General features: G+C 39.1%; 3 protein-coding genes across 4 annotated transcripts; 1 reads left to right on the top strand and 2 right to left on the bottom strand.

Annotated features, from left to right (window-relative positions):
* The first annotated feature begins 1021 nt into the window (after positions 1-1021).
* On the top strand, positions 1022-13378 carry aldh18a1 (aldehyde dehydrogenase 18 family, member A1). 2 transcript variants are annotated; one of them, XM_067489122.1, is made up of 19 exons: positions 1022-1204; positions 2066-2145; positions 2321-2430; positions 3379-3545; positions 4096-4245; positions 4835-4939; positions 5171-5323; positions 6440-6530; positions 6956-7080; positions 7487-7631; positions 7915-7988; positions 8213-8312; positions 8508-8728; positions 8877-9014; positions 9159-9354; positions 9495-9616; positions 9762-9948; positions 11231-11326; positions 11489-13378. In XM_067489122.1, exons 3-19 carry the CDS (start codon positions 2340-2342, stop codon positions 11683-11685), a joined length of 2358 nt encoding a protein of 785 aa, XP_067345223.1. In that variant the 5' UTR covers positions 1022-1204; positions 2066-2145; positions 2321-2339; the 3' UTR covers positions 11686-13378. The 2 variants fall into 2 exon arrangements, with proteins under 2 accessions (XP_067345223.1, XP_067345222.1); XM_067489121.1 differs by having other exon boundaries at positions 5171-5329.
* A 1388-nt stretch (positions 13379-14766) lies between these two features.
* crygmx (crystallin, gamma MX) lies at positions 14767-16588 on the bottom strand. The gene is made up of 3 exons (XM_067489259.1): positions 16568-16588; positions 15663-15905; positions 14767-15353 (listed from the first exon to the last, which is right to left on the bottom strand). The coding sequence occupies exons 1-3, from the start codon at positions 16574-16576 to the stop codon at positions 15078-15080; spliced, it is 528 nt and encodes a 175-aa protein (XP_067345360.1). The 5' UTR covers positions 16577-16588; the 3' UTR covers positions 14767-15077.
* Positions 16589-17094: 506 nt separating this feature from the next.
* Positions 17095-18665, bottom strand: crygmxl2 (crystallin, gamma MX, like 2). The gene is made up of 3 exons (XM_067489258.1): positions 18638-18665; positions 17850-18092; positions 17095-17379 (listed from the first exon to the last, which is right to left on the bottom strand). Exons 1-3 carry the CDS (start codon positions 18644-18646, stop codon positions 17104-17106), a joined length of 528 nt encoding a protein of 175 aa, XP_067345359.1. The 5' UTR covers positions 18647-18665; the 3' UTR covers positions 17095-17103.
* Between the last annotated feature and the right edge of the window lie 735 nt (positions 18666-19400).

Genomic DNA, 19400 nt, shown 5'->3' with positions numbered 1-19400 from the left:
AACATCAGCATCATTTCACTTTAGTATTGAGTTTGTGTACTTCTACCACCTCTTCACACAGTGAAGTGACCATAACACAACCAGTACTAATGTTGTCGCTGATCTGTGTGTGTGTCTACCATAAAGGTCATATCCTACTATCTCTATTTACCTACCATGTGTTAAAAGGTCAGACACTTACAGTACACACACAAACATGTACTGTTAGTGGATAAGTAGAGCCAGGAGCAAGGCATGGGTCAGTTTCTTCCCCTAAGTCAGATGGACAGATAAAAGAGCAAAGAGGAGGAGGAACACAGAAGAACAGATAAAGGGCAAAAGTGGACAACAGAGGAAAGAACAGGACAGATATAATGGAATAATACACATTTAGCCAGAGCTACAGAAGCCAATTTAGTTATCTGTGTTCCTAGGGGCAGTTGGAGTCCAACAGTGAAACTCAACTCTGCTCTGGGTTACTTTTCAGTTTGTCACAGCAGGATTGTGCAAGTACAGAAAACTTTCATCACTACTGCAGCCCTGTGATTTTTGTAACACATGCTGTAAATTAGGGGGACAAGTTAATGAATAAACTAATTAGGCCACTGGGGTTCTATCATGTCTCTATATCAGATGATAATTGTAAATGACAGTTTGAAAACTTATGTCCAACTGCAATGGCTCTGTAGACTGCTACTTTAAAATAGTTTATTTTAGAAAATAAATGTAGGACTCTCTCAACCGCATTCCACCGTTAAACTGATCAGCCACAATATGTTGTGTTGGACGGTGATCAGCATGGGGAAATCTTAATGAAAAACTTCAAAAATATATTTTATTATATATAATATATATTAAAAAACATATTACAGCTTGCAGCCTCAGACCAGTCAGCGTGCTGACCCCTGCCCACCACAACATTAAAACTATGGCCGATCTGCGTTTGATTATCTACGGTAAACATGCTAAATGTAAAGGTGATTTGTTTAATTTTTAGTCCACGCACACGTGTGAGTGTGTCACGTGTCCTAATGATGGACAACTAACGTTATCACTGTCTCCGTGTAGGAAGGGAACGTTACGAAGCAGCTGAAGCTGGAGCTGGCTCTCCGGCTTACGGTGGAGTGTGTGGTGGAGAATGTGCGGTGAACATCACTGGGGAGCCAGCCAGCGTTTGCTAATTAACCACAGTCATATCAAGTGGATTCAGTCCAATAAAGACGGGGTGAGTTATTAACTGCTCAGGTGCAGCTAATTTTATGCTAGTTGGTTTCAGACTCCGTGAGTCACGTTAGCACACATGAGAGCACTGGAGTCACTGTAGCTAGACAGTCACAAAAAACACGAGAAAGGCTTCAAAGATGTGTAGCTGGTATTCTGTGCTTAGTTTTGGTAAATGGGAACTAATCTTTGACAACTATCTTCTCAAACACTGCTCAAGGGAAATTTGTGTTCCAGTCAAGACCTAACACACAGAGGTTAACACAGAGAGACTTGAATACACAAACACACAAACACATTTTAACGTTATGCTACACGAGTGGAGCGATAGCGTAAAGTTTCACTATTTAATCGTCAACCTTCAATCCAAACATCAGTGGTTAAACGCAGCAACAACCAAACAGTTGAATGGCAATGATGATTTCATATATCTATTTAAATTAAACTAATCTAAGCGATTTTATTTTGAAATGTGACAGCTAAAACGACACTTCCGTCCTTTTTCCGCATTTCGCCGGCCGGCATGACGACAGATCCTGCCACTTCACGGCCGATTTATTCTGCCTTCTCTGCGTCTAGATAAATTGTTCGTACATTATCTGTTGCACAAATTACATTTCAGACGATGTGAAGACGTTAGTAAAGGTTTTTTTTTTTTACACTTGTTGCAAATTGTAGTGACAGTTTCATCAGCAGACGATGTGATGACGTTAGCGAAGGGATTTTTTTTTTTTTTTTTTTTTTTTTTTTTTTACACTTGTTGCAAATTGTAGTGACAGTTTCATCAGCAGCTCTGTGAATCGGAGGAGGAGTCGTGCACGTCAGACTCATCCTCTGTTCAAACTTTTTGTGTCATTAAATCAAGGGGGAAAAAACATGAACAACTCTCAGTAAGACGTTACGCGGTCCAGGTACAGGACAAGATACACCGGGACTTCAGTTACTGTGAGTAAGAACATTATCATCCCTGAAACAACTAAAATTATTATTTGTATTTTGACTACATTTTTTTACAAGGGATTTTATTATTATTATTATTATTATTAGTGTTTCAGGCAAATACCACAGTCTTTGATTCTGACATTGTGTATTGTTTGTCTCTGTATTTCCCTTCTGGTAGTAAAGGCATTAAACTCACCATGCTGCTGCAGAGGCTAACCCTGTGTTTAAGGGTCCCAAAGTTTTCCCCCAGACACAAATGCAGACTACTTTTCAGACCACTAACACAAGGCAAGCAATGCTGCACTACTACATTATCATATTCTGTATTGCTATGTAAACTCTGTATCATGGATTGCAGACAGTAAAGGAACCAACTCATGACCCCAGATCTTTACGTAAAACACACACAAAAAACGTTTTCATTAAAAGAAAGTTTTGATGTTTGGCAAATATTTGCTGGTTTTAAAATGTTCCAGTTTCCAAATGGGATGCTGCAAACCATACCACTATAAATTGAATATCATTGTGTTTGGAATGTTGCTCTGACTTAACGTGAAAGTAACAATGGAAATTTTTTACATCTAGACTAATGGATTGACTATTAATAAAGGCAATTAATTAATGATGTGAATAATTATCTTCCCTGTATAAATTAGAATGGTTTTAGTGACAGTAAATAAATGAATGTATTATAATTAACTTAGCAGAGGTAATATAGTCTGTGCTGGCAGATTTACACCTTGTAATTTGCTGTTGTGACATCCTGTGAGAACTAGGATTTTGTATCTGATCAAGATATCATTGGCCTCTCTCTTCTCTTTTTGCCTTTCTCTCTCATGCGCCTCATTGCTCCAGAGAGATGTGTAATGTCAGCACAGGCTTTTTTCTTGCCCTGCTGATGTGGCATTTTGAAGGCTGTGATTATCTGTTTCCCAGGTTACAGATGGATGTCAGGGAGGGAGTCAGTGTGTTTGCTTCAGTCAAGTAATCGGTGGAAGAAAACCCAGCAAAACATGCTTGTTAGTATAGTTATGCAAGGTTTTGCAGTGTTTTGTAAAATTTAAAGCACACTTGATGTAAATCAGCAAATTGTTTAGTGTTACGGTTAATGATATATCCCTCATGTCACTTGGTGTTTTACTGAGCCATGGAAACAAACCACAAAAACATATTAACTTAACTGTGTTAGCATGTCTCTCTTTAAATTGTGCCAATGAATAACATTTTTTCCATCAGTAAGGGATTATACAGCTCCCCAAGGCAGAGCCACCAACAGCCCTTTTGCCCATCGCACTGAACTTCGCCAGGCTAAGCGGATCGTTGTCAAGCTTGGCAGCGCTGTGGTCACTCGTGGTGATGAATGTGGTCTCGCACTAGGGCGGCTGGCCTCCATTGTGGAGCAGGTAAAGCACACATAACTGACGTGTACTTTGTTTCTAAATAAAGTATTTTTAAAACCAAAACCAGCGTTGACACCATTTGTTTCAAGTTTTGTGATATCAGTTTTGTGATTTTTCTTATCCCCTGCAGTTTATAATGATCTAGTCAAGGTCACATCTGTCTTTTTAATTTTCTGTTTTTCTAGTTTTACGAATGTAAATTTTGTTTTTCATTCTCATCCAATCCCCCATTACTATTAGTTTCTAAGAGTTTATGGGAAAAACTGTAACCGTAAACTTTGTAGTCACGCAGATAGTTTTATTTATGTTGATAATGAATTTAGCTGCAAAGTGTGGAAACACTCTTTTTGTTACTCATTCTACAATCTCCACAACATGGAGTGGACATTTTTCATTGACTGACTGGATTGTTTTAATAAAAAACCCCTTGTTACTTGAAGGACACAATTTAAAACAAATTTTAATTGTAACCTTTCTTTTAATAATAAAATCTCCTGAGCTTGAAATGTTTCTAAGCTGTGGTCCTTTACTCCTAAATTGTCCTATTCTCCAGGTGGCCATGCTGCAGAATCAAGGCAGGGAGATGATTATTGTCACCAGTGGAGCAGTTGCCTTTGGCAAGCAAAGACTAAGGCATGAGATCCTGCTGTCCCAGAGTGTCCGACAAGCGCTACACTCTGGACACAATCAGCTCAAAGACATAGTAAGAACAATTGGAGCAATGTTTTGAGGCAATAGATAATCAAGGCATGAATGGAAACTGAGTCACATAAAGAAGACATTACTTTTACTATGATCTAATGATATATGTGTTCAGTAAAGTAAATCACCAACTCTTAAACATTCACTATATGGACACAGTTTGGTAATACATGTTCCGTCTAAATCAAATTCTAAATAAAAAAATAAAGTAACACCTTTTTGAGGCTTTGTGTTAAGTGTTTCTTTGTCAAAACAGTGTTGCTTCAGCTAAGTAAGTTATTTATATTCTTTTACCAATGTATTTGTAGCCCTATAATGAAAAGTGTTCTATTAGGTTTGTCAGACTATTTGAACAAACATACAGTATGTAGCACTAAAATTTAGTGTTTTATATGTAATTACTGTCATCAGGCAGGCTGTGTTTCAGATTTGAAAAGTTACTTTTCATATATTGTTGGATCAGATGTTTACCTATAACACAACTGCGCTGCCTTGGGATGGTTGTATAAGTGTTGTCTCTGGACAGCCAGATAATCCCATTACTCACTGAATCATGTGACCTGATGTTTTCTGAATTTTTTTTTCTGAAGTCTCTGCCCGTGCTGGAGGCCCGGGCCTGTGCTGCAGCTGGACAGAGTGGTCTAATGGCCCTCTATGAAGCGATGTTTACCCAGTATAGCACTTGCACTGCACAGGTATTTTTATATATATATATATATATATATATATATATATATATATATATATATATATATATATATATATTGTTTTACAATTTTGTGTGTGGCTGACTATGCAAGTTATCTGTTCTGGGACTTTGTGTTTCATGAAAGGCACGTATAAATAAAGTATTAATATTTTTATTAGTAGTAGTATTTTCTCCACTCATTACTCTTTACTAATCTGCCCCTCCCCTGTGCTTTTAGGTCCTGGTGACAAATCTGGATTTCCATGATGACCAAAAGAGACAGAACCTGATCAGCACACTCCAGGAGTTGCTGTGCATGAACATCGTGCCAATCATCAACACAAATGATGCTGTGGTGCCCCCACCGGAGCCCAACAGCGACCTGCAGGGGGTAAATGTGGGTACAGACAGTGTGGGCATGTGCTGCTGGTGGTGGTGATTGTAGCAGTGGCAGGAAGGATTTGACAGAGACTTGTTTTAATAAGCTACGGTATTTTTAACATTCGGAAATTTTTTAAAAACACCTCTGCCAACCTGTATCACTGCATCAGGTGTGCCCTCTAAAATTACAGGACCATACCACTGATTCTGCATGTTCAAACCAAAGAACTGCCATCCATGTAGACCTTCCAGCAGTTTCCGTACAGATCTCTACTGCATTTTATGACCTCACAGCTTGTAAATGAACTGCCACATGGCTGCTGAATGGAGAAGCTCTGTTGTCAGGCCTTACTTTAGGTACAAGCATGTGCCACCAGGCAAGGAACTAACCAATCAGGAGATGGTGCATTATTTATGTGGAATGAGTTTCAAGTCTCCTTGGGGTGAATGTAATATTGTAACTTACTGAAATAAGCTGAATGTGAAGAACTAAACTTGCAAGCAAACACAAATGTTTTTTTTGAACTGCAAAACCACTGGAATGGTCCTTTTTTAAAGCATGTGCATGCAAAGAGGGGATGGATGGCAGTGCATGAAGTCACTGGGCAAGAGGTGCTATCAGAAGGGACCCGGGACTAACCTTTATAGGTAGATGGCACCTTTTCTCTTCTTCTTCAGGAATTACTAATATCATTTTCTTGGAGATAATTATCCCTCAATCTCTCTGTCAGACCTTTTTACGCGCTTTGCTACTGACAAAACAGTGAGTAAAGTATTTGTACTAGTTTTCAAGAATACAAATGACCAGTACACAGCCTATTTGATATGACGTTACCTGTTGAAAACATTTAAAAATCATAAAATTGACAGACTTGCAAGTAACTTTGGGCCAATTTAAATCACGATCACTTTATGAACTACATATTACTACATGATCATGCAAAATCTGCTTAGTGATAGAGGTAAATTTTGCACAATACATTACAATATATTTTATGTGACGCATAGGTGTTTTCTTCCTTAAATTTGCACTTGTAGTCCTCAATAGACTCAGATGAGTAGATGGCAGATGGCTGACTTTGCCACAGTTTTAGAAGCTTACATCAGCAATTTTCTGGTTCTGTAGGTGATCAGCATTAAGGACAATGACAGTCTGGCAGCACGGCTAGCTGTGGAGATGAAGGCTGACCTGCTCATCGCACTGTCTGACGTGGAAGGTATGTGTGTTACCACAGCAACGGTCTGGGTCAGCTGTTAGGCAACAACACCATCTGTCCATGCTCTAATGGGGGGGACACACTCCTTTAAGGGTCACTTGAGCCATGAAAGAGACAAACACAGACCTTTTGTCTTGATGTTTAAAATCACTACCCTTGAGGTTGACACAAAATGATATTGTGTATGTGGGCTGCGGATCTATTCAGCATCAATTAAGAAAATTAGTAAGAAATTTTGGGGGGGGGGACCACTTTGGCATAAGGAATTCATTTCTTAGCAGTAACTTCAGTTTTATTTTTATTAAGAAATTTTTAATTCACGATTTAAGTTATTTGTTATGTGTTTTTAAAACTTGCAACATGGTTGTATGTCATGTTGGACATGTATGAACAAATAGGTTGCATAAGAAGTGTTGATTTCTTAGGACTGTACAACAGCCCTCCTGGAACAGATGACGCCAAGCTCATTGATATTTTCTACCCTGGAGACCAGCAATCTATCACTTACGGTACAAAGTCCAGAGTTGGGATTGGAGGGATGGAGGCCAAGGTATGCTGATGATTTATGTTCAGTCTGTTCAAAACTATTGTTTATGTTAAGTGAAATCCTTATCTTGGCAGACCTGCATGAAATGGACAAAGTGCATGACTTTTGTACAATGGATTTCTTTCTGCTTGAAGGAGCTAGAGAAGAACTTCAATAAATTCCATAAAAAATTCAATCACTCACTCCTTCACATCAGTGTTTTCTGGCATAGTTGCACTTATTTTCAAGGGACTCCAAAACTTTAATAACAGTTGTGAGACAAACTCATTTTTAGGTTTGTGGCTTTTATCATGGTCATGTGCCCAGACAGTAAAAAAAAGAAAAAAGTAGTACAATGCATGGAATGTAGTCTGGTGAGATAAGGTGTTGCCATTTTGAGGAGCATATAAAGGCTTTACATTGTTTACAGGTCAAGGCGGCTCTCTGGGCACTGCAAGGTGGCACTTCTGTGGTCATTGCAAATGGCACCAACCCTAAAGTAACCGGACATGTCATCACTGACATTGTGGAGGGTAAGAAGGTGGGGACCTTCTTCTCAGAGATCAAACCTGCTGGTGAGTTTGTTTTCTTTATTTAAAAAGTATGTTACCACCATTTTTTTATATCAATATGGGTATAGTAAATATTAAAAATACCTCATTACCAAAAGTAGTTCATCGACACTATCCAAATTGACTTTAATGTTGAAACTAACACCTCCAAAGCATGTTGAACAAACATTGAAAATTCTAACCTTCATGAAGGTTGGATTTATAGCTTTTGTAATGGGCTACTTTAGTTTTAGTCAGGTACAGTATATGTAATAAACTAGCAAATGAGTCCCTGTCCCCTTACCAGGCCCAACTGTGGAGCAGCAGACAGAAATGGCCCGTAACTCTGGAAGAGCTCTGGCATCTCTGCATCCAGAACAGGTGGACACATGTTTTTAAAGTGCAAAAGTATTTCATTCAGCTAACATTATTATATCGTTTGTGATTAGTGGTTTTAATAATATAATTTTAAATGTACGTAGACACTCATATTTTAAATGGTTAGTTCTGTAGTTACCTTTGATTACATACAGAGAAACACTGACCCCTTGTGGATTCATGTGCTGTTTGCTCATCCTGCCTATCTATCTGGTTAACTTTGACAGAGAAGTGAGATCATCTGTCATCTGGCAGGGCTGTTGACCGAAAAGAAGGAAGAGATTCTGGCTGCGAATAAGGTGGACATGGACCTTGCTGTCAATGCAGGTATTAGAGTAAACAATATTAATGTTCAGTTTTCATGCTGGTATCCTTTAGATATGTATCAAGATCTGTGTCAGGAAAGAATTACATCTAAATGGTATCCCTAAGTTATTATTGCATTATGTACTTAACGAAATACATTTTACTCCATATAGTTGTTCTGTGTTCAGTGTTACTCTTCTTTACCTCTTTCCACAGGTCATTTGTCACCAGCCATGTTGAAACGTCTGAGTCTGTCACCAGCCAAACTTAATAGCTTGGCCATAGGTCTGCGGCAGATTGCTGTGGCAGCTCAGGAAAGTGTGGGTCGTGTGCTGCGCAGGACCAGGGTGGCTCACAACTTGGAGTTGGAACAGATAACTGTACCCATCGGAGTACTTCTGGTCATCTTTGAGGCCAGACCCGACTGTCTACCACAGGTTTTCAGGCAGATATATTTTTACTTATTTAGAATATTGGCAGATAATCTGTTCAGAAATGTAAAAACATTCTAAAACATTGTATTGATTCCTGTTTATTATTTGCTTGAAATGGCTGCAGTGATATCTGAAACTGTTTTCGGTCTAGGTATCAGCATTGGCCATAGCCAGTGGCAATGCCCTCCTGCTTAAGGGTGGCAAGGAGGCAACAAACACTAACCGTGTCCTCCACCAGCTCAACCAGGAGGCTCTTTCCTTGCATGGGGTCCGAGAAGCTGTGCAACTGGTAAGATTTGTCTTCCCTCTTTACTGTGATCTAATACAACTTTATGTAACATTCATACAGGGTTTTCTAGATGACATTCCATTACCTTTAAAAAGTACAATAGATACTGCTGCCTGCTGTAAGAAATCAGTATTTTGTTGCTAGGTAAGCACTCGTGAGGAGATTGAGGATCTATGCCGACTGGACAAGATGATTGACTTGATTATCCCTCGAGGTTCATCCCAGTTGGTGAAGGACATTCAGCGGGCAGCCAAAGGCATCCCTGTGCTAGGTCACAGTGAGGGAATCTGTCATGTCTACGTTGATGCTGATGCCAGCATGGACAAAGTCATCAAGATTGGTTAGCTAAACTTTTTGCTGACTTGTGTATGTGTACAACTCATCGGTTAACTGATGTTGTTAAACTGTGGCTATAGTACTAGCGGGTGGAAAAAGTCCGATCGCAACTGACGGTGTTTCACTGATCGTTGCTCATTACAGTCCGAGACTCAAAGTGTGACTATCCAGCTGCATGTAATTCAATGGAAACAATGCTGATTCATCGGGACATATTAAGGACCCCACTGTTTGACCAACTCATTGACATGCTACGCAACGAACGGGTAAGGCATGAAGTGCATGCACAATTTAGAATAACTCATCAAGAAATGTGAATTATTATTATTATTTTTAATATTTTAGTATCAAAATTGAAATACTTTAGACGACGAAAAATCTCATTACATATATTTCAAAATCTGTCACCAGGTGAAGATTCATGCAGGCCCTCGGTTTGCCTCCTACTTGACATTTAGCCCTTCAGAGGCCAAGTCCCTGCGAACAGAGTACAGTGATCTGGAGTGTTGCATGGAGGTGGTGGACAGCATACAGGATGCTGTGGACCATATACACAAGTATGGCAGCTCTCACACAGATGTAATCGTCACCGAAAACGGTATGTGGTCCAGTATCTTATTAATAGGTGTTTTTGTTCTGTTTTTGCTTTGTTGTTTGTTTGTTTTTTTTAAACATTGCACCAAGCTTTTGCATTTTAATTTGGTAACAATACATGCAGTAAATATAAACTATTTGCCATGGTTTTAGTAACATCTTACTTCACCAAGACTAAAAGCCCGTTTATGCCAAGGCACGGTTTAAAAGCCATGTGCTGTTGTTGGATTGTAGTTAAATACATTTTTGTCATTGAAGTGAGTACATATTGCATATGTGTAATTCATGATGACAGAAACCATTTTAAGCAGTGTCCTGTGAATATCATGAATTTGTAATGAGAGCTAAAGCTTTCGTATACATCTAATGTTGTCTTTCGCTTACATAAATAGCGTTGTTCATAACATGGAAATATCGTAACAAAAAGAAACCAAATCATGAATAAAATTTTACACAAAGCATGTATGGGAAGAGGAAAGAAACAAATATAGAATATTTGACCTATGGTCCGCTGCTCACAGAGTTATAAGCAGCATTTTTACACTTCTGGAGAAAGTTTGGAGTTCTTGTTTTCACACTGAGGAATATTCTCATCGCAGTGGAGGATGTGTTGCTGCCATCTAGTGACTACACAAGGTACCACAATGATCAGATTATACTCATTTGTTTGTCAGACAGTTATGGTTATTAGACATTAATAGTAAGATATTCAGTAGATACAATAGATAGGTATTTTAAAACAATATTTAGGTAGATAATAAATACTAATAGAAATAAAAGTTGTAGATATGACAGATTGGTTTATGTGTGGTGTCATCAAGAGAAAACCCCTGTTTGAGGAAAACAAAATGGGCTCAAATTTCATTAAAAAGGCAAACAATATTTTTATTCAATAATAATTTGCATTTGGGAAACTTGATTGTAGACTTATTGAATATCTCCTGATGACATTTTGAACTTGGTCTGGTCCACACAACTCTGTTCAATGTGGTAAAAATTATGCTAAGATTATGTTTTTGGATGGATGCTCATATAACAAGCTTTTATACCACTAGTGTGTATAAAAATTACATGCCCACAGTACTTGTAGTTAAGTCCTTTGGAACTGCAGCTTAGTGAAGTTTTTCACATTTTCAGTCCATTATAACAGTAATTTATCTCGGATTCTATGAACATAATTGCAGTAAAGAGTTAGCATTATCATGAACCTGATGATGATTCCTGAGGGCCTGTTAAATGACAGACATGTTTGTAAACCAGTGGTAACTGGAGTTTGTCTCTTACAGAGGATGCGGCAGAGCAGTTCCTACAGCAGCTGGACAGTGCCTGTGTTTTCTGGAATGTTAGCTCACGTTTTGCTGATGGTTATCGCTTTGGACTAGGTATGTTGTTGTCTTATCACATTATCTGTCTTGTTGAGTCCTTGTGTCTGCTTTTACTCGTTTATTTGTTGTACTCTCTTAAATATACACTTTTTTTTTTTCCCAGAAATAACGTTTAGTTTAACTTTATATATCGTTCTCCTGTTTTGGCTTTGTCTCTAGGAGCAGAGGTTGGGATTAGCACAGCACGCATCCATGCCAGGGGCCCTGTGGGCCTGGAGGGGCTGCTCACCACCAAGTGGGTTCTAAGAGGTGATGGGCACACTGTAGCTGACTTCTCTGAGCACGGCACGATGAAGTACCTTCACGAAAACCTGCCTGTTGGGCAGCCTTTAGCGGGAAAGAGAGACAGCAACTAGAACAGAGACAAGACTTGTCTCTTGTATTAAAAGTCTTAAATTTAACTGTTTTATACCTGCAGACACACTGGTACCACCTCTTCAATAATATATTGAATTCTGTAAGGAAAAAACAGTTGCTGTTATGATTGTACAATGTACAGTTAATTTTAGTTCACTGCATTGGCTCAATACACAGAAGACTGGACTATTTTATTTAAAATTATTTTAGAGCTTTCTGTACTTTGGTACAGGTATTTTTAATCAGAAAAGATGCTGATTTCAGACACAAGTTAATACTACTACTAAGTGACATTTGATAGTAGAAATATTGACTTTGTCTTGCTACTTTTAGTTTCCCAATGTTAAAATTGATAGACATTTTTGAAATATTTGAGAGAAAAGTATCAGGTATTTAGCAAATTTGTCATATAGCAATAAAAGTTAAATTGCACTTTAACAACTTGAATGCATCAGTTTTATTTACGATTTTATTTATTTGATCATTGTTACAAGTTCTGCTCATTTTCCATGCTTTGCTCCTTTCCTGTTTGTTCCTTGTTGTGCCCAAAGCCTCTGTCAGAGCAGGAACAGTAATTGACAAGCTGCCTCCTTCAAGCTGGAGGGAAAACGCGACTGCTTTTAAATTGAGCTCTGTAACATTCCAGCCTCTGAGCTCCTATCTGATGTCTTGCAATGCACACTTAAGGATTGGTTTGGGTTGTTTAATATCAGTATTGTATAATAAAAAGAAGAAGCTAAAAAAGAATATTTTTCTTACTTTCTTTGATTTCTGCAGTTGAAATGTTGAGGATTTTTACACATATATTCATCTCTGTCCTGGCACTAGTCTTTCTACTTTCACAAAAACACAAATTAATGGGGGAAAAAGTTGTACTGATCTGAAAAACAGATGTCTAAAAGGGTCCTTTTTAAAGTTGCCCATAGGGGAATTTGCATTGCTGGAAGTGGGGCAACGAAGATGGAAGACAATACTGTAGAGGTTTAATTATCCAGCCATCAAAATGAAAAGAGGGAGAAGGGGAACTGAGACTAATAATGGAATCACAGGCTGTGCTGTTGTGTTCTTTTTTTCTTTTCCTTTTCTATCATCTAAAGAATTGAGTCTCCAAAATGCACTACTTACCCTTCAATCAACTCCCAATCACCAATTCCAAAGGGTTCAGGGATGAAGAGGGAGACAAAACTCAGATTGCACTCTTTTGTCTTTTGTCTTTTGTGTGTGTGTGTGTGTGTGTGTGTGTGTGTGTGTGTGTGTGTGTGTGTGTGTGTGTGTGTGTGTGTGTGTGTGTGTGTGTGTGTGTGTGTGTGTGTGTGTGTGTGTGTGTGTGTGTGTGTGTGTGTGTGTGTGTGTGTGTGTGTGTGTGTGTGTGTGTGTGTGTGTGTGTGTGTGTGTGTGTGTGTGTGTGTGTGTGTGTGTGTGTGTGTGGCAATTCCTCTAAATGACTTCAGGTAGAATTGGAACAATTCAGGGACACTGAGTATTGCCTGTTTGATGCATAGTAGTATTACTTGAACTGAATTTTACATTATCACCTGCACCACTGTTGGTTTGCCACAGTACTCTTATTGTGTTTTAATAGCAGTCTGTGTAACAACAATAAGTAATAACTGACACAAATTGTGTTTTGTTGTTTGTTTCCCTATCTCAATGCTGATTTTGCATTTAATTATATCTTATCAATAAACTACAACTCAGTATATTGTATGACACCTCATTCCAGCTAATATATTTTCTAAAATGTCTTGAAGTTATGACCATATACAGAACAATTGCAAGGAGAAGGTAACTGTCTGTAATTTCCTGGTTTTCTGCATGAATTGATTATGAAATCTCATCTGATTTCACCAAACACAATATTTCTAAGCTGATACAACAGTTATGATCTTTTACGTCTTTACTGAACCCCACCATCAAAGTAATAGTGGAAAATGCAGGCCCTCGGTTTGCCTCCTACTTGACATAAAAACTGGAGTTTAATCAGTGAAATGATAAATGATGTATGCACACAAATGACCACTGACTTCTTTTCTTTAGTAAATCTGAATCTTGAAATTGATTAATGTAGAATCCACTGCCCCTTCACATCTTTAAATTAACTTCCAGTTAAGGCTAAGCCCTTGCAGCCTTCAAACATTGTGTTGTCTATTATCTGGCATTGCCCTGAGACCCCAGCTGATCATCCCATGTTGCACTCTGTTGATGGAGTGTTGCCTGTTGGGTATTGTTGTCCACAGATTAAAAAGAATGATGAGAGCATTATTAGACTTGGACAGGAAATATGACTGTCCTGTAATTGGACATTACTCAAGGCCAAAACCCATATTTCTTGTTGTTCTTGATCTTTAGAGACTCTCAAATGCACTCCCCACTGGGTTTCAAATTTTTTTGAATCAATAATTAATGGTCAAAGTTATTTATTCATGTGAATCTTCGCCAATTACGCAGCATCTAATTAACTATTTCAATAATTGATATTTATTTCTAAAAGGTTTCAGTATCTTGAGCTGATGAAAAATGCATGAGCCGGGATGTGGACTGGGTTTTGTTTTTTGTTCTGAGAGAGCTTGATGCTCGGGGCTAATACCAGGCCACTTTGACTCTGACTCTTTGAGTTGGCACCGGCCCTGTGATGTAGATCTAATATGGGCATCTTTCATGGACCCAAAGCGCTTACTCTGTATCATGTGATCTCATAAAGACTCCTACATGCTCATCCTCAGACACCCCTTTTTGTCTTTAATATTGAGCTTCAAAGCATAAGCTTCTGTTTCCTTGATAATGTTTCTTTGTGTATGTAGAATGGTAGTATCACGTCAAACTGTAGAAACTTTGGTCTTACTAGTACATCAGTGGGTACATTCTACATCTAACTCTGTGGCCTGATAAAACCAAAGTTCAATCAACATTCTAAAAAGAAATGTATGTCTCAGATTTATGACAAGCCATAAACTCCGTCAGATCTTTTGATAGTCACAGCTGTACTATTCAAAATTATTTTGTTAAATTAACAAAGGCTCCATCTAGTTTAATCAACTTCTCATTTATTGTGATCAGAGTAAGACAGGAGGTTAGGGACCAGCAAGGCAAAGCATTTTGCTATAGGTTGATAATATAGGTTGACCATAGCAAAATGGCTTGATTTTCACTCTTTACTGTGAGCATTGCTTGAGCATTGACTTTGGGTGGGGGCTTTACCCAACAATGCAGAGCAACCTAACAAAACCAGAGCCAAACATCAGACACATTAAAACCCTTATCATTATAATGTTTGATTTCATGGTTGGACACCACAGTATGCATGAAGACAGTGCTGGTATCTCGGGGAAAAACAGGGGGGAAAGTGTAATAGAGGGGCTAAGTAAGGCTAAAAAAAACAAAAAGCTGGAAGTCAGTTGACCTCAGTGACACGTCTCAGAGAGCCAATAGTAGGGCTGGTGCTTCCCCACTCGCTGTGCCTCCTGTACTCTCCAGGACGCAAGAAGTACTGGCGTCCCCTGTAATTGGGATGTTCATGCAGCATCCAGTAGCCCTCCATGACATTGACAGAGGAAATGTCACGCGTGTGGAAACGCTCATGTAGATCTGGACAGTCTTCCATCAGCTCTAAATTCTGACCCCCAAAGTCAGATCGCTCAAAGATCTTCATCCTGTAGTTCCCATTATACTATGAAAGAAATGAAAGATTAAGATGCTACTGGCATTAAACACAAATGTTTTCAACTTATCACTGTCAAGAAGAAAAACTTCATGAGGAATTGATGGACAAAATTTTGCCCTGGTTCAGTAGTTATAGTCTGTATTTTCTGACATCTTTTTTTTGCTGTAGTTATAGTTCAAGCCAAAATAGATAAAACACCATAGGTACTTGGCACTGACTGGTGAAAACAATAAGACTAGGTTTGAGAGCTCATAATCCTTAAACTGGCAGTTTAACAGAGAACCTTTTAGTGGGAAGTCATCAGGTAAAACTCACAGGTGGCACCATACGGCAGGAGCGGATGCAGTCATTGAAGCCAGCCCAGCGTTGGTAGTCGGGGTATTCGCCCTTGTGCAGCATGTACTGGTAACCAGCATAATTTGGCTTCTCATAGGCCACCCAGCAACCGCTGTCCACTCTTATGGAGTTACAGCGGCTGAAGTAGCTTTGCATATCAGAACAGTCACTACTGCACTCGTAGTGACGACCCTGGAAGTTCCTGTCTTCGTAGAAGATAATCTGCACATGTCAGAGGGGTTGCCATTATCACCACAGAGCTATACAAAGGACAAACTAACAGAATGTATGACTATTTAGCTGGCCTCTAGCCATTCAGTCTGATCAGCAATAATACCTTGAACTCCATTATATTATTCATAACCATGCCATGTTAGTTTTGCAAGTCAGCTTTTTAAATCGAATGATTGTAAGTGAAGAATTTTAGAATAGATCTGCATAAGGGACTGTGAAAAAATGTCCCAAATGATGTACCAGAAGCCAAACTGAATAAAATACAGTATAACGTGGTGTATTTTTAATGAACAGATAACTCTTCAAGACTTTGTCAAAAGTTCTTGACCTATTTTTGCAGGAATAATGACTCCAGTCTTCGTTACGTAATTGCAGTATTTTGCTATTCACAATATATGACAGAGGCATAAATATGTTTATATGGCTCTTTTTTTTAATCATGTTTAATTAGAATCATTAAAACATCACCATTATTTGTCGCAATTCATATTTTAACATTCCTGTGCAGTATATGTGATGGCATTGTTATACAGACCCACAAAGGATTGCATTATCACTCAGTGAAGATCTTTTCGATTTTTATGATTGCATGAGGAAACAAATCACTACACAACAAATATTTGATATTATAGTTTCAATTGCACACTTACCTTGCCCATTGTAACTGTGTTAAGTTCCAACCAGACCAGATGCTGGGCTGTACTGGACCTCTTTATAGACCCTGCTGGGGTCAGGGCTTTGCAAACATGAAACAAAGCTTTGTCGTGTCAGCGCAGTACGCTCTATAGACTGCAGAACACTATAGGACTAGTGAGTTGCAACAGTCGCTTTGTCTCTGTGAAAGCTCTGTCTGTCTATGTAAAATACTGTACAACTGCACTTTCTCAGACAGCTACAATAAGAGTTGCAACATCTGCCTTTATTGGCATGAATGCCAGAAACCTAAATGCAGGCTGTGACAGAGGAGCAAAAAGGAAAAGTTTGCCAGGGATTTGACATGTACTGTATGCTTTCATTGGGTATCATACATTAAGCAGGAAGCAAATATAGAGTTTGGGACAAAGTGATATTAATCATCAGACTCTTCTTTTCATTTTGCAAGGATGTGTTCAAATAAACCCACAAAAGCCATTGTTATTTGAAAACCAAATGTTTAATTTTTATTTGATTTGTGCATGGATGGAGTTTAAATGAGAGTCCTCATTCTCCTGAAAGAGCCCACCATGGGGTTGTGGCAGCTCCAGTCACCACAGGCCCTGTACTCTCCTGGGCGCAGGAAATACTGGCGTCCCCTGTAGTTGGGGTGCTCGTAGAAGATCCAGTAACCCTCCAAGATATTGCAGGAGTAAATGTCACGGTAGCGGAAGCGCTCATACACATTGGGGCAGTCGTCCATGAACTCCATTGTATGTCCCATCAGGTTAGGCCTGTTATAGATCCTCATCCTGTAAGATCCCCTATACTGTATGTAAAAGAATTCAGAACATGATTATTATGCTGTTTTGGTAGGTATGAACCCTAGAGAGCACTTTCGTATAGCTTTCTTCCTTGAACTGATTTCAGCTTTGAATTCAAGTGACTACTCGTACGACTTGGTTTCTTTCAGGAACTACAGATGATAATAAGAATCAGCTCTTTCACAGCATGACAGTATTAGGCACCCACATAGACAAACAGTCAATGTGACTAGCTGAATTAGAATGAAGAAGGCAAGTCTTATGGGGAGTGTATCATATTCCTTTTAAAGGCTGACTGGGTCTCCTTGTGGGCCTTGCAACAGACACTTTTATGCTCTGACCTGCCTGAGTATCTGTAAATGACATCAAAAGGCCATTGATTGACATCCTTTTCTAAAGCAGTATTTGATGTACAAGGTGAGCAGTGGCGGTTGGGGAGGGCTACCAATCCTATCTGTCGGGTTGATTGACTTACAGGGGGGAACATCTGGCAGGAGCGGATACAGTTGTTGAAGCCCATCCAGCTGTGGTAGTCAGGGTACTCCCCAGGGCTGAGGATGTATTGATAACCCATGTAGAAAGGCTTCTCGTAGGTCACCCAGTGACCACCGCTGACACGGATGGAATTACAGCAGTTGAAATGCCTAAAGGTGTCCATGCAGTCACTGCTGCACTCCCAGTGGCGGCCCTGGAAGTTACGGCCTTCGTAGAAGATAATCTTAAAAAAAGAAGTGAAAAGCATGTATTACTCAGGTTAGTGTTAGTGCGTACAGTTGATTGACTGACTGGCTGCGATACTCATGAGTGGACTGTAGGGGACACTGCTCTCCATTAAAGAAACTGGATATACAGTACAATAGAAATAATAGTAAATCCGCTGTATGTTTTTTTTTTTATTTATTTAAAGAACCTTAAAGGACTTTGTATGCTCTATATGGACAATGGACACTGTCAACTTCTCAAAATTAAGGAGCCAGAAATCGTTGCTGTCATACTAATACAATGAATTTCATTATTTTTGTTCAGAGCCTTATCCTTCTAAAATCCAGATGTTTTTTCTTTTAAACGTAAGCCTCCGGGATTTAGCAGTCTATTCTATTTTTGTCCCTAATATATTTTACTCACATAAGTACTTTTGCTACCCATCTTCTCCTCTGCTGCAATTTTTGTCTGATCAATTATTTGACACTTTTCCAAATTGCTCTATTTTCCTCCTCCACCTCTTTGTCAAAGCTGCTGTCAATATTGCATGTGAGACCATACCTTTCCCATGGTGGCAGGGCTGTGGAGTTTGCGCCTCATAACCCTAGACACACTTACAGGTCCTTTTATACCCTCCCACGTACTGTGAGGCCTCTGACACGTCAGGGTACACTTCTCTTTACCTTTTCAGATGCTAACTACTGATTCCTTTGTCTAACCGGCCATGGGTACCTTATGTTACGTGTCTGCTAGAGTTTACCTATAGAATTGATATCCCCCACCCAAAACCGAACTCCATACAAGTGCTATTATGTGTTTGCGTTACCCTTGTTCTGCTATGACCTTGTGATACAGCCTTTTGAAATGTCACACAAAGAACCTTTAGGTAAGTGGCCCCCCAACAACAAAGCTTTTAAAGGGTGCAGTTGGTTAGGTCACATTTGGGGGGCTCTCTGTAAACTACTTTATAACCAGCACAAATCATCATGGCAATAGTAACAAAGCTACTTTTAATCCATTTCTAGTTTAAGTCAGTGTGGATTGGTGCATTTCCTAAGTCTCATACTGCAGGTCACAATGTAATTGTTGTTCAATTCCTGTTAAAGGAAGGTGGTGCTGATAGTGTAGACTGAATCAAGCTTTTGTGTTGATGTAATCTACAGTGATCTGTTGTTTCTCTTTGCTTCCATAGCCTGCAGTTGTACTGTGATGCCAGACGGGACTGGTCTGTTTGCAGATATACAGACATAACTGTTCTGTTTGTGTGTGTGTGTGTGTGTGTGTGTGTGTGTGTGTGTGTGTGTGTGTGTGTGTGTGTGCGTGC

The sequence above is a fragment of the Channa argus genome, chromosome 20, assembly GCF_033026475.1.
Source record: "Channa argus isolate prfri chromosome 20, Channa argus male v1.0, whole genome shotgun sequence".
Lineage (NCBI taxonomy): Eukaryota > Metazoa > Chordata > Actinopteri > Anabantiformes > Channidae > Channa > Channa argus.
This window is presented reverse-complemented; position numbering and strand designations above follow the sequence as displayed.